Genomic DNA, 13,504 nt, shown 5'->3' on the forward strand with positions numbered 1-13,504 from the left:
GTGACTCTGGAAAGCCCACAAGCTAAAGACACCCACCCTCCCACTATTGCACCCCTGCAACTGGTATTCAGAAGCACATTGCTGCTGAACCTGGAAATAGGGCATACCCGTATTGACCAGTAACCACCAAGAGAACTCTCCTCCATGAATTTGTTCAATCTCCTTTTAAAGTCCTCCAAGCAAGTGACCATCACCACATCTGGTGGCATCTAATCCCACAGGTTATTCAGTCCTGTGTAGTAACTCCTGTTTGGCCTAAATCTCCTGCAGATTTATTTCATTTGAGTGCTTCTAGTGCTTTGCGACTATCTCTCGGAACTGAGTTCTAAAAGTTGTTTGCCATGCGGTATAGGGAGCTGTTCCAAGTCCAAAGTCTCCAGTAGAGATCTAGTCGTTCCCCTCTTCAGTTCCAGCTTATATTTTTTGGAGTATACTGGGATCATGCCAAACAGTGTGTCTGAATTTCAGGTTTCACAGTATGATGATAATGATATGAAAGGAATATAGTACTATAGTGTTTGCAGATTTGTGTTGATAACAGGGAACACAACTTTATTCCTTTCTATTGTCCTGAAATTTTACCGAAGACGTTACTATTTCTACTTAAATATGCTTATTTAATGCACTAAAACCACATGCTCAGATTTCACACTGAAATTCATAACCAGCATTTACACTATAGTCTGACAACGAATATCCTAATCCTTTAACTTAATGGCTGTATTTTTAGCCAAGCTTGTAACATCACCAAGTCATACTATTTCCAGCACTTACTCATCATTAAGTAGCAATAGGTTATAGGAACCATACTGCGATTACAAGAAGGCTCCAACTACTTGGGAGTTTACAACTCATTGTGCAAACACATTTGGTATACAGAGATTTCTGCAAGGGAAGTGGATTCAACAAGCCATAAGAAAACTAGCACCTCGACCCTACTCTGCCTATCACCTGGGTACCTATTTGAACATGGTCAACTATTCCATGAAATCCAGTATGCCCTTATACAAGTATAACAGCCCAACATTTCTTTTCTTTTCTTTTTTTGATGATATCATGGTGTCAGACAGCAATAGGGCAGCAGTAAGGTTCCCTTATTCCTCAGGTTCTACAGAAGTGTGCGTCTCACACCTCATTTAGCAGCAAGCACCCTCTGCCCTACAGCTCTTTTTTAAGAGCATCTGTCCTCTTCCCCACCAATTAAATCACATTGTCTGCTTCTATTGGCCATGTTCTTTAACAGCTGGCATGTTTAAACTATAAGAACATAGGGTTCAGGAAACAAAAAACAAATGTACAAGCACTTATCACACCAGGAGTTGGGGCTACAAAAAATTTCATTTGCTACTGGACGGAGGGATCTACGTGTGATCTGGCATAGGACTATGGTACAGCTTCTGAAGGAAGTGGACTCTGAAAGTCTTCTAAACAATGGTCTGAAGTCTTCTAAGCATTTGCAGACTTGAGAACTTTTTGAATCTTAACTACTGAATACAGCCTTCATGCAGGTGTCAGTAAACTTAACTGCTTTAGGGTGCAATCCAGACCAGCAGATAGGCCGGCACAAGTCCCTTGCGCTGGCCCATCACTGCAAAAGTGACGTAAAGCATTTTTGCACTGACATAAGGGGAGATAGGCCAGCGCACCTCCCCATGCTGACACAGGCCCCAGGCAGGGCAAGTTTGAACCAGTTGAGCTTGGTCAGTGCAGGGGTCGGGTGGGTGTGGGCAGGGAGGAGGCGTTTTAGGGCAAGGGAGGGTGAGCAGTGGGCATTTCCGTGGGGAGCAGGAGGCGGGGCCAGGATCTGGCACTTATGCTGGATCCTAACCCCGTTCTCAGGTGCAGATCCAGGCTGCTCAGATTCGAGCAATGATTTCAGTGGTGCAGATCCAGGTAGAGCCATTGGGGCTGCTGTGGCTCTCCCCAGGGTAAGAGTTTCCCCTTGCCTTGGGCCGAGCTTCAGATAGCCCCAAACCTGCACTGGATACATCACAGGCCGACTTGCCTGCCTGTTACAGCGCAAGATAGGATTGGGTTGCCCGTTACAGAGTTATGGATAGGTTTCTGGCAAGACTTCTAACGAGGGCCCACACAGGGTTTCCCCTCACCTAAGGCATGAGGAACGAGGTGAGATGCAGAAATCCAGGCAGCAGACATGCCCAGTTCTTCCATTCAGTGTGATTCAAGTGTGCTTAATCTCAGCTGTTTTGCATCCTATATCTTAACAACAAAGGAGAGAGAAATGTTCTAATTGCTAATTATTCTTCTCAGGAGCCCTCAGGATAACAAGCCCACATAAATAATTATACAGTGGTGCCAAGACGAATGCCTCACGCAACGAAAAACTCGCAAGACGAAAGTGTTTTGCGATGTTTTTGGTGACTCGCAAAACGAATTTTTCTATGGCCGTGCTTCGCAAGATGAATTTTTTTGCTTTTTTCTTTGCAGTTTGCAGTGATGCCTCGCAAGACGAAAATTTCACAATACGAAACGACTCGCGGAATGAATTAATTTCGTCTTGCGAGGCACCACTGTATGTGGGTTTCTTAAGAACATAAGAAGAGCCCCACTGTATCAGGCCAAAAGCCCATCTAGTGCAGCTTCCTGTATCTCACAGTGGCCCACCAGATGCCTCAGGGAGCACACAAGACAACAAGAGACCTGCATCCTTGATGCCTTCCCTTGCATCTGGCATTATCAGATAGCCTACTTCTAAAATCAGGAGGTTGCACAAATGCATCACAGCTTGAGGAAATCAAACCTATTACTAGAAGCAAGAAGGGAACTGCAACAGGATGAAACCCAAAACAAAGATGTTTTGTAAACAAAGCACCTAAATGCAGCCTTCAAAAAGTTCCTCGTCATATTGCAATCTGCCTCTCTTGGTCCCCTCAGTTTGAAAAGTGGTTCACTCTTTTGGGCCAGGCAATATCTCTCAGCCTCACCTATCTCACAGGGGTGTTGTGAGGACAAAAGGAAAGGAGGAGCTATGCACATCACCCTGAGCTCCTTGGGGGAAGGGAGGTATAAAAATGCGAAAAAGAAAAAAGAGAATGGGGTTAATGTATGAAAAACTGAAGCCCCAAACCTCTCAGGCATTCAGGACTAGTTGTGTGGTTCTTTGGATTCTAGCCAATAGTATTTTTTCAGCTAATAACTAAACAAATTATTATAATTTATTCATTCATGTCATATACAAAACTTAATTTGCAAGTCAAACCTGCGTCTTAACATCTTCTTCACTTGGAAAAACATAAAAGTTAAGCTCAGCACATTATCATTTCCATAAACGTTTTGGTTCAGCTCAATAAGGACAAAAATAGTAGACTCAAAATAGAACAGCCCAGCCAGCTTCAGGAGTCATTTGAGGCACTGAATATCGGTCTACTAAACAGAAGCAGCATTTCATCTCTTATGAACTCAAGCACTTTGGTGAGTTACTGTTATAATTGACTATTTAAATGACAAGCCACTTTCTCTCTTTTTGAAGGCAAAAAACCCAGCAAGACAACAATGTCCTTACATTTATATCAGGGGTGTCCAAACTTTTTGGCAGGAGGGCCACATCATCTCTTGGACACTGTGTTGGGGACCAGGAGCATAAGCAATGAATTTACATTTCAAATTTGAATAAATTTACATAAACGAATATATTAGAGATGGAACTTATATGAATGAATGAAGGTCTTGTGATCGCTCAAGGCCTATAAAAGGCCTTGCACAAAGCAAGGCTGGCCTCTCCTTCGCTGCTGCTGCATCACAGATGTGAAACAGCAAGCAGAGGAGGGAGCCCTCGTTCCACAGCTCATGCAAGGTGTCAAACAGTTGCCCTCACGCTGAGAGCAGTTGCGTCCGGCCAGCACAGGCTCCAGCAAGTCTCTGGAGGGGCAGAGGTTCATTAGAGACTGTGGGCTCCCCGTGGGCTGGACTGGGAGTCACTGAGGGCCACAAGTGGCCCCTGGGCCGGGGTTTGGGCACCCCAATTTATATTCTAGTGCAATTTTTAAAGGAGTTTTATTATGCTTGAGACAGTTAGCACATACACAGAACACACAGCTGTCAAAACAGTATGCAAGTTGTTTTCACCTTCACCATGAAAGATGTGAAGCCTGCCTCACGGTGCAATGAATGCCCTGCTCTCTCCTGTTTTTGTCTATTGTTAGAAATTTCTAACCACCACCAACCCACCCACCCCTAGAAGTTCCTGTGAAGGTCCAATTTAACAACCTAAAAAGCTGCTAGGAATCCTTCTGCAAGCAGCTCTTTGTTCTTTGAAACTCCATTATCAGCCAGCCACATGCATTTGTGGATTCAGAGTACTTTTGCCAGTCTGGAGTCCTGAGAAAGGCATGTGCTTGTCAACCGAGTAGCCAGGGTGCAATCGAGTGGCCAGGTGGGTTCCACTTTTCCAGTCTGGGAACTTGCTGACATAATCAAACCTAGATTTCTTAAGTCCAAGGACAAGAAAGCTCAGAGAGTTTTATGCCAGTCTATTGTGAATGGCACTTGGTGCATGTAATGCTGGTAACATGGAAGGCACTCTCACTCTACAGTAAGCACAGGGACTGAGAATTCCTGGGAGAAAGTAAGTATTGCCTATAATCCTAACTAGATGCATTCCCAGACTTTGTTTTCCCTTTTTATTCCAAGCCCAGCCTGTCAAATTCATTGGTTTAAAGATGCAATGCACGGGGGGGGGGGGGGGGGGTCAGTACTTTCTTGGAAGGCGAGTTTTCCCCTCCCCTGCCTGGTCTCTGTAGCCTACAATGGTGACACTGCATAGGAATTACCAGTGTTTCTACCTCATTCAGCTGCTTAGCCAGTAAACAGGGAAAACAGGAAGCAGGAAGAGGTGTATGCTGCTACGCACCTGTCCCCCTTGGCAGCCTGTTCTTGTGCTTCCCTCACACAGGGAAACAAATTACAACCACAATTTAAAAAAAAAAAAACAAGAAGAAAAGGCAGGAGTTCTGGTCTAGAGCAGGGGTGTCCAAAGATTTTGGCAGGAGGGCCACATCATCTCTCTGACAATGTTTTGGGGGCTGGGGGGGAATTAATTTACATTTCAAATTTGAATAAATTTACATAAGTTCACAGAAATGAATATATTAAAGATGAACATATGAATGAATGAAGGTCTTGCTATAACTCAAGGCCTATAAAAGGCCTTACACAAAGCAAGGCTGGCCTTTCCTTTGCTGCTGCTACCGCATCACAGACGTGAAACAGCAAGCAGTGGAGGGAGTCCTCATCCCACAGCTCACGTGAGAGGTTAAACAGTTGCCCTCACGCTGAGAGCAGTTGCGTTGGGCCATTGTGGGCTCCAGCAAGTCTATCCAGAGGGCCAGAGACTGGGGCCTCCCTGAGGGCCACATTGGGAGTCCTCGAGGGCCGCAAGTGGCCCCAGGGCTGGGGTTTGGGCACCCCTGGTCTAGAGGGTAGAGCCTCCGTTAGCCCGAAGATAACATCAGAAGGTCGCCAATTCAAGGACACCGGCAGCTCCCTGAACGGCTGAGAATGGCAAGAACTTGAAGCAGCTGACAAGCCGAGCTGAGTGATTCCACCTGCTCTTGGTGTGAGCAAGAAGCATCTTGGCTGCCCTCCATGTGTGAGATGGAGCTGCTTGTTAGACTGCATAGGAGAACTGGAGGCCAGAAGTGAGACCAAACCAGGAAGATCCATTCTGAAATGTTGTTGGTTCTTGAAAGAGAGAACCTCTATGATTGTAAAAATCCCCTTGAGGGATTTAGAAATGCCTGCCTATGTAAACCGCCTTGAATAAAGTCAGAGGAGTAATCCGATGACCAGAAAGGCGGTATATATAGAATATATAGAATGAACAGCACTGAAAATGTAAGAACACTATGCTACTGAAGATACTCAGGAAGCTGGCTTACTCATCACAATCATTCTACTGTGAAAGATTTATAAGGCAATAATGCAGAGCTCAAATTCTCTTCTACTCAAGGATCGTTCCAGGAAAATTTCAACTTGCATATGTTAAAATTCATTAAAGGGAACAGCGGTACTCACATCAGCTCCCTCTAAAGACTTCTTCAGCACAGCAACAACTTCATCTTGAAACGCAACTTCATCCACACGCTTTGGGCGGCTGGATTCAAGAGAGAGAAAAGTGAAAAACAGTAACACATATTACTAGGGCTATACTATTCAGTCAATGTTAAAGCTTTTGATCAGTCAAAAGGTGCTCTAATTAATCAGGCAGGAAGTTTTAAACATATTTTTAATGCAAGTACCTATAAAAACTTCAGATGGCAAAGCACCAACTTAGAAGAAAAGCATGCTCCCTCTAAGGCAGTGGTTTCCAACCTTTAGGAGACCATGGACCACTGAAGCAAAAAGTGAAATTGTCATGGACCACATGCAACTCCCCCACCCCTGTACACACAAAAAAATGTTTAAATTTGTAATTACAGAAGATTTATTAGAGACTTATTCTTTCTAGAGAAGATGTATGTGCCGTTTTTGTTGCCAGTTGTGGGTTGTTCATTCTCTGCCCTCTGTGGTGGTTTGTGGGGAAGTGACTCCCGAGTTAGCATTCCCTCATGGACAACCAGAAAGGGCAGAGAATGGACCACCCACAGCCACAGCTGACACTTCAGTGGTCCATGGGAGAGCACACGCTTGGTGAGATGCTGGAAGTGATAGAAGGCAATCATTTCTTTTGACACCTCACAGACCACTTCTGAGGGTCTTGCGGACTACCTGTGGTCCATGGACCACGGGTTGGGAACCAGTGCTCTAAGGCAATGACTAATGCATACTTAACATTTAGTCCAAGTGTGTGTGGCATGTTGCTTCAATGCAATTTTTTGCACTGTCATTGTAATCAACTAAACTCACACTTAAGCAAATCTTAGAGTCAATCCTAACCAACCTTTTAGCAAAAACTGATGCAGTTGTTCCAACAGGGATGCACTGCATTCTGCAATATGGGGGGCAATCACAGTGGCCTCCTCAAGATGCCTGTTCCCTTACCTTGGGGCTGCATTGTAGCTAAATAGGTGCTAGAAAATTGGATAGGATTGGGCCCTTAATTTACTAAGATTTCTTAAACTGAATGACAAGCCTTCTAAATACTAATATCAAAACTAAAGGATGGATTAATTTTCAGATCACTAAGTAAAGCCATGCTTTGTTATCCCCCTTTACCAAAGTCAGAGTGTTTGAAGGAAAAAGAACAAGACTCTTGCTGTGGTGCCCCTCCTACATAACTCAATGCAAAATGCATGTCTGTTTTGTTCTCACTTGCTGTATTCTTTTTATCACAAATCAAATTGTTCTTCAATGGAAAGCTTCTTAAATGATATGGAGAAATTTCTCTGTTGCGGTTCCCAACTTGTGGAACTCCATTACAGTGAACATCCATGCAGCCCCCACCCTATTTGTTTTTCCATAGACTTGCAAAAATGTTTCTCTACTGTAATATCTTGGTTTAAGTTGAGCTGCTTCTTTCTCTGCTGTTTTTCAGCTAGTGCTGTGCTTTGTTTTTTAATGTTCCATTTTATTCCTTTTGTACTGTTTTTATTCTGGATTTGTGAGCTTCCTTGACTGGTTAGCACAAAACTTGGTTGGCAGCATATAAAATTTTAAAAATGAACAATAAAGCCAATTCAGTTTTACAATTCATATTCTGCAGCTTCTGAGTTTATTTACAGTATGTGGGATCTTTTCAATTTTAATTGTGCACTACTTTCACTTGTTTCTATTAAGAAATATTCAGTTTATACACCAAAAACTGTATTTTTTTTTAACTGAAACAGTGAAGAACATAAGCCCTGCTGGATCAGGCATAGGCCCATCTAGCCCAGCTTCCTGGATCTCACAGTGGCCCACCAAATGCCCCAGGGAGCACACAAGACAACAAGGGACCTGCATCCTGGTGCCCTCCCTCGCATCTGGCATTCTGACATAATGCATTTCTGACATCAAGAGGTTGCACATACGCATCATGGCTTGTAACCTGTGATGGATTTTTCCTCCAGTTCAGAACCCATTCTATTGCAGCTATATCACAATATGGGTAACTGATGCTATCCCATCACAGATAAGAAACTGCTGGACCTCTTAGTAGCTTTAAACACCATTGACTATGGTGCCCTTCTAGGTCATCTGGCCAGACATGGGAGGGGTGACTACCTTGCTGTGGTTCCAGTCCTTTCCACGGATAGATCCCAGAAGACAGTACTGGGTAACTCCTGTTTTGCACCCCGACCTCTAGCATGCCACAGGGTTCCATTCTGTCCCCTGTATTATTTAGCATCTGCACAAAACCTCTAGAACAGGGGTGTCAAACTCGTTTCAAACCAAGAGCCGAATAGCATTTATGATGCCTGCTGAGGGCTGGAAGTGATGTCATTAGGCAGAAAATGATGTCATTAAACAGGTCATAACCAAAAATAAGCACTTTTTCTCACTTAGGAACTCATTAGCTGCAAAAGACATAAGAGAAAATATGCAAATCTTGATCATATTTCAAAATATGGGAGAGCCCAATTTTCACGTGGGCTGCCCTTTCAGAAGTAACACCTCAGCACTGCTCAGCAGATGAGAGCCTAAGGGCCAGATTAAAAGCTTCCATGGGCCGCATCCAGCCCCTGGGCCTTATGTTTGACACCTCTGCTCTACATGGTTTTATGCAAAGGTCTGGAATTCCATCAAACGCTGAGCAAGCTGTAGAAGTCCTATATTAGTGGTTCCCAAAACCCTACAGGGGAATGGGGAACCAGGTAAGTGTTTGTGTGGGCAGGGAGGGGCACAGCGAGCACTGCAGTGATTACAGCTCCCTCCTATGTCCCTGGTCGCTGTGTAAACAATCTTATCACCAATCAGCAGTTACTTCCGGTTTTTACATGAAAACAGAAGTAGCTGCTGATCAGATATAAGGATTGTTTACGCAGCCATGGAGTATTTACACAGCCATGGAGGACATCAGAGGGGGCTGCAAGCCTCCAGGAGTCTACAAGAGGCCAACTCTGCCTCTCAGATACAAAACAAGCTCCCGGAAGCAACAGAGCTGCAATTGTTGCACTGCCTTCACTGCCACTGGAGCAGTCACTCCACTTAAGGGGGAATGGTTCCCATGGTTCCCATGGTGGGTCACAAACCACCACTTTGGGAACCGCTGTTCTAGATCATTGCCTGAAGTCAGGGAGGGACTGGATGAGAGCAGATAAGTTGAAATTAAATCTTACAAGGCAGGGTTCCAAAGACCTGAAGCACTTCTGGCTCATGCCACTGTCTTCAGTACTTACTGCTGTAAATAAAACAGAAGGCCAGTGGAATGAGAAAAACAAAATAAGTGGAGACATCCAGTGGTTACAATCATCCTGGTTATTTCCCCCTTCATTACACCCTCTTGCATTCATCCTAAACATTTACAACAACCAGAGCTACAGATCAGTACTTACTATTTTTCCACCCAAGGGATGGGTCTGACTCTCTTGCCTTCTCCACTGCTTCCTGCAGTGGTAGCTGTTCCACGCTCCTTGGTAGATAAAGGTTTGGTGCTTACTGAAGAGCGACCTTTCAGAAATGCTTGCATTGCCACTGTCTTTTACCAGACTGTAGAGGAACAAAGGAAGAACGGTTAACAGGTATTATCATTACTTTCCAAACAATTCAATTTATATTAGCATTGTTGTTATAGAAACAATGAACTACAGTGGTGCCTTGCATAACGAATGCCTCGCGCACCGAAAAACTCACAGAACGAAAGCATTTTGTGATTTTTGGTGACTCGCACAACAAATTTTTATGACCCGTGCTTCGCAAGACGAATTTTGTTTTGTTTTGTTTTAAGGGGGGATCTTTATGCCAGTTTATGCTCACATTCACCCTAAGGAAGGGGGGGATCTTCATGCCAGTTTATGATCACATTCACCCTAGGGAGCGGGGGATCTTCATGCCGGTTTATGATCACATTCACCCTAGGGAGCGGGGGATCTTCATGCCGGTTTATGCTCACATTCACCCTAGGGAGCGGGGGATCTTCATGCCGGTTTATGCTCACATTCACCCTAGGGAGCGGGGGATCTTCATGCCGGTTTATGCTCACATTCACCCTAGGGAGCGGGGGATCTTCATGCCAGTTTATGATCACATTCACCCTAGGGAGCGGGGGATCTTCATGCCGGTTTATGATCACATTCACCCTAGGGAGCGGGGGATCTTCATGCCGGTTTATGATCACATTCACCCGAAGGAAGGGGGGGATCTTCATGCCAGTTTATGCTCACATTCACCCTAGGGAGCGGGAGATCTTCATGCCAATTTATGCTCACATTCACCCTAAGGAAGGGGGAGGAAGACAGCGAAGAAAGTGATGTCAGTGATTGTGAGCAAATGAGCTTCATAAATTCTGACTAGCGATTAGGAGTTCTTGGGGTTTCCAGAGAACTAGAGTACTCAAACCTTTAAGTCTCTCCATTTGTTAATGACAGTGATAATGGTTCTTAATGCCACTGTTGACTGCTGTTCACTTTACATGGAGCGAAAAATACGGTATGTCTTTAAAGAGAACTTAATAAACACTTTGTAAACCAAATTTGACTTTGTTCTGACTTTTTTTGCCCATAGGAACGCATTAATTAAATTTCAATGCATTCCTATGGGAAAAAGCGCTTCGCAAAACGAAAAACTCGCATAACGAAAGGACTCGCGGAACCAATTAATTTCATTATGCGAGGCACCACTGTATTTCCCTTCAGTAATACTCAGAACATAACAGGGAGATTTTATATGACCTGGTGTTTAAACTGCAAAGTAGACAGGGATTTTTTTAGTCACCTCCAACAGTAATGGTCTGGTTCTTTGAAACTTATATTCTATAAACACAAATCCAAATTAAAAATAGAAAAACGTAGTAACCACCATTGGAGACGGAAACCAAAATTGCTGTAGATTAGCAGGCCTTGGTACATGCCTGGCTGGAAGACAATGGGACACTGATTCTGCCCTCCCTCCAAGGACTGCTATCATTTATTTTTGTACAGAATTATGCATTTCTTTGCTTAGAATATTTAGATATGGTATTTCAATAAAAAATGTTCTAAATGTACTTTACGTAGCAATAAATAAAAATGCTGCCCTAGAAAAATTAAAAATCTTGAGAGAGAGAGAGAGAGAGAGAGAGAGAGAGAGAGAGAGAGACAGACAGACAGACAGACAGACAGACAGACAGACAATGAGACGCTTTAGCAAATATCCACTGATGCTGGACTGAGATTAATATGAACAGTTGCTTTCTTCCTGATAAATATAAAAGAATCCCACTTTAAAAAGTACATCTCTGCTCAAGGAGCAGGGGTACTATACATTCCAATTATCTGAATGAGGAATTTTTCAAGAGAAAAACATGCAAGCCATACATAGACTACACAAAATAATCACTCATATTTATTATATTCCCCCATGTATCTGAACCACTGTCAATTAGTTTACCCAACCAGCAAATTACACTATAATCTACATATGGATCACATGGAAAGTCTTTCTGCATGGAGAAAAAAAAAGAGCTTATTGTAATATGAAGCAGCAGGCTAGGCCTCAAGCATATAATTAGAACACTTGTGCATTCAACTCAGGAGTAGATTCTATTCTGCATTGCCAAGACTTAGGGTCTTTTTGTACTTTGGTTGGGGAAACCTCAGTGCCAGGCCTACTATCCACATGTGTTTGGGTCATTTACTTCTTTGCTTCCGGTAGTTTTAGTTTTTAAGTAGCATTTTAGTCTTTTTGCCCTTCATACTTAACAGTGGAATGTAAGGAAAAAACTAAATTTGAAGAATGGGAACATAAGGCCCATAGGAAGACTTACAAATGGTGATAATTTTGACCACAAAAGCCTAGGTTCCTATGTTAAGAATAGAGACACCATTGGTAGCTCCCCAAGAGCAACTGCAGCAGCAGATTCCCTCCCCTTCAGGATTCCACTCTCTATTGCTGAAGACTCAGGTCAAACTGGAAGCTGCCTTCCTTTTCTCCTGGTCGTTCTTTGGACAACTCTTGGTTCTTCCCACCAGTCAGAGGACTGATTCCTCTAAACCCCGGTGGGTGCCCAGTTTCAGGGAATGGAGAGAGATCCTCAGTCATAAGAACCCAGCAATCAGGAGGTTGCACATACACATTATGGCTTGTAACCTGTAATGGACTCCTCCAGAAATCTGTCCAACCCCTTTTAAAGGCATCTAGACCAGATGCCATCTACACACATCCTGTAGTAAGGAGTTCCACAGACCAATGAATGAGAGAAATGATTCTTCTCCTGCCTTCCCTGCCTATGCCCTTACTGCTTGCAACCATCACCACATCCTGTGGCAAGGCGTTCCAAAGACTAACTACATGCTAGGGAAAGACTTTTCAAAACTGAAACCTAACATAAGATCACCACTAGATCAGACCAAAGGCCCATCTAGTCCAGTTGCCTGTATCTCACAGTGACCCACCAGATGTCTCAGGGAACACACAAGACAGCAAGAGATCTGCATCTTGGTGTCCTCCCTTGCAACTGACCTTCTGGGGTAGCCTACTTCTAAAACCATGATGTTGTGCATACCCATCACGGCTTGTAACCCATGATAGACTTTTCCTCCAGAAACCTGTCCCATCCCTTTGAAAGGCATCTAGGCCAGGTGCCATCACAAAATCATGTCGCAAGGCGTTTCACAGCCTCACAGCCCCAGACGCTGCAGCCTCTCTTAGTGAGGGAGGAGCCCCATCAGGAGGCCCTCTCCAAATCATGTGGCAGGGAGTTCCACAGCCTCGCAGCCTCAGACGCTGCAGCCTCTTAGTGAAGAAGGAGCCCCAACAGGACGCCCTCTCCAAATCATGTGGCAGAGAGTTCCACAGCCTCGCAGCCCCAGACGCTGCCGCCTCTCTTAGTGAGTGAGGAGCACCCTCAGCAGGGAAGAGCCCGCCCACCCGTCAGCCAGGACGAGACGACGAGCCGGCGGCGGAAGCCCGAGCACCGAGCCAGTCCCGGGAACACCAGCCGCACACCCCCGCCCGGGGAGGCCAGGCGATCAGCACAAGGGCCAGCTGCGCCCACCCTGAGAAGAAAGCCTCCCCTCCCCTCAGCACCTGCGGGCGGGCGGGCGCACAGCTCCCTCCCCGCGCGCTCCTTCACAGGCAGCGAGCTCTTCCCGCCAAAACCATCCTCCAGCATCCCCGGTGCAGCCTCCTCCAGCCGCGCTAGGAATCCGGCCGGCTATAGAGATCTGACTCCAGGAGCGGGAAGGAAGAGGCGGAGACACGACGGGAAAAAGGCGAGGTCAAGAGGAGAACTACGCGTGTCACGTGATACATCATATATGGGCATACGTGTAACTCGATCGCCCTCCGTCCGAGGGAGGGGCTGAAGCGCGCGAGAGCAAAGAGATGGTGCGCATGCGCCTCACTGCTCGCAGCGTCACCGGCAAGCCGCTCGCGAGAAGCGCCGCGCGTGCGCACTGCTGTCTCGAGCCCCATGCAGGCTGACGTCACT

The 13,504-nt window shown here is 45.1% G+C and overlaps 1 protein-coding gene across 1 annotated transcript in view; it reads right to left on the reverse strand.

Moving 5' to 3' along the window:
• RFC4 (replication factor C subunit 4) overlaps positions 1 to 13,247 on the reverse strand; it is a 32,338-nt gene extending 19,091 nt beyond the window's left edge. The window contains exons 1-3 of the mRNA XM_066620584.1: positions 13,102 to 13,247; positions 9,432 to 9,585; positions 6,034 to 6,112 (exon numbers count right to left, since the gene is read on the reverse strand). Of these exons, the coding sequence (XP_066476681.1) occupies positions 6,034 to 6,112; positions 9,432 to 9,565 (213 nt within the window). The 5' untranslated portion in view covers positions 9,566 to 9,585; positions 13,102 to 13,247. The remainder of the gene's footprint in view (positions 1 to 6,033; positions 6,113 to 9,431; positions 9,586 to 13,101) is intronic.
• Positions 13,248 to 13,504: the final 257 nt, after the last annotated feature.

This window comes from Tiliqua scincoides, chromosome 3 (genome assembly GCF_035046505.1).
Source record: "Tiliqua scincoides isolate rTilSci1 chromosome 3, rTilSci1.hap2, whole genome shotgun sequence".
Lineage (NCBI taxonomy): Eukaryota > Metazoa > Chordata > Lepidosauria > Squamata > Scincidae > Tiliqua > Tiliqua scincoides.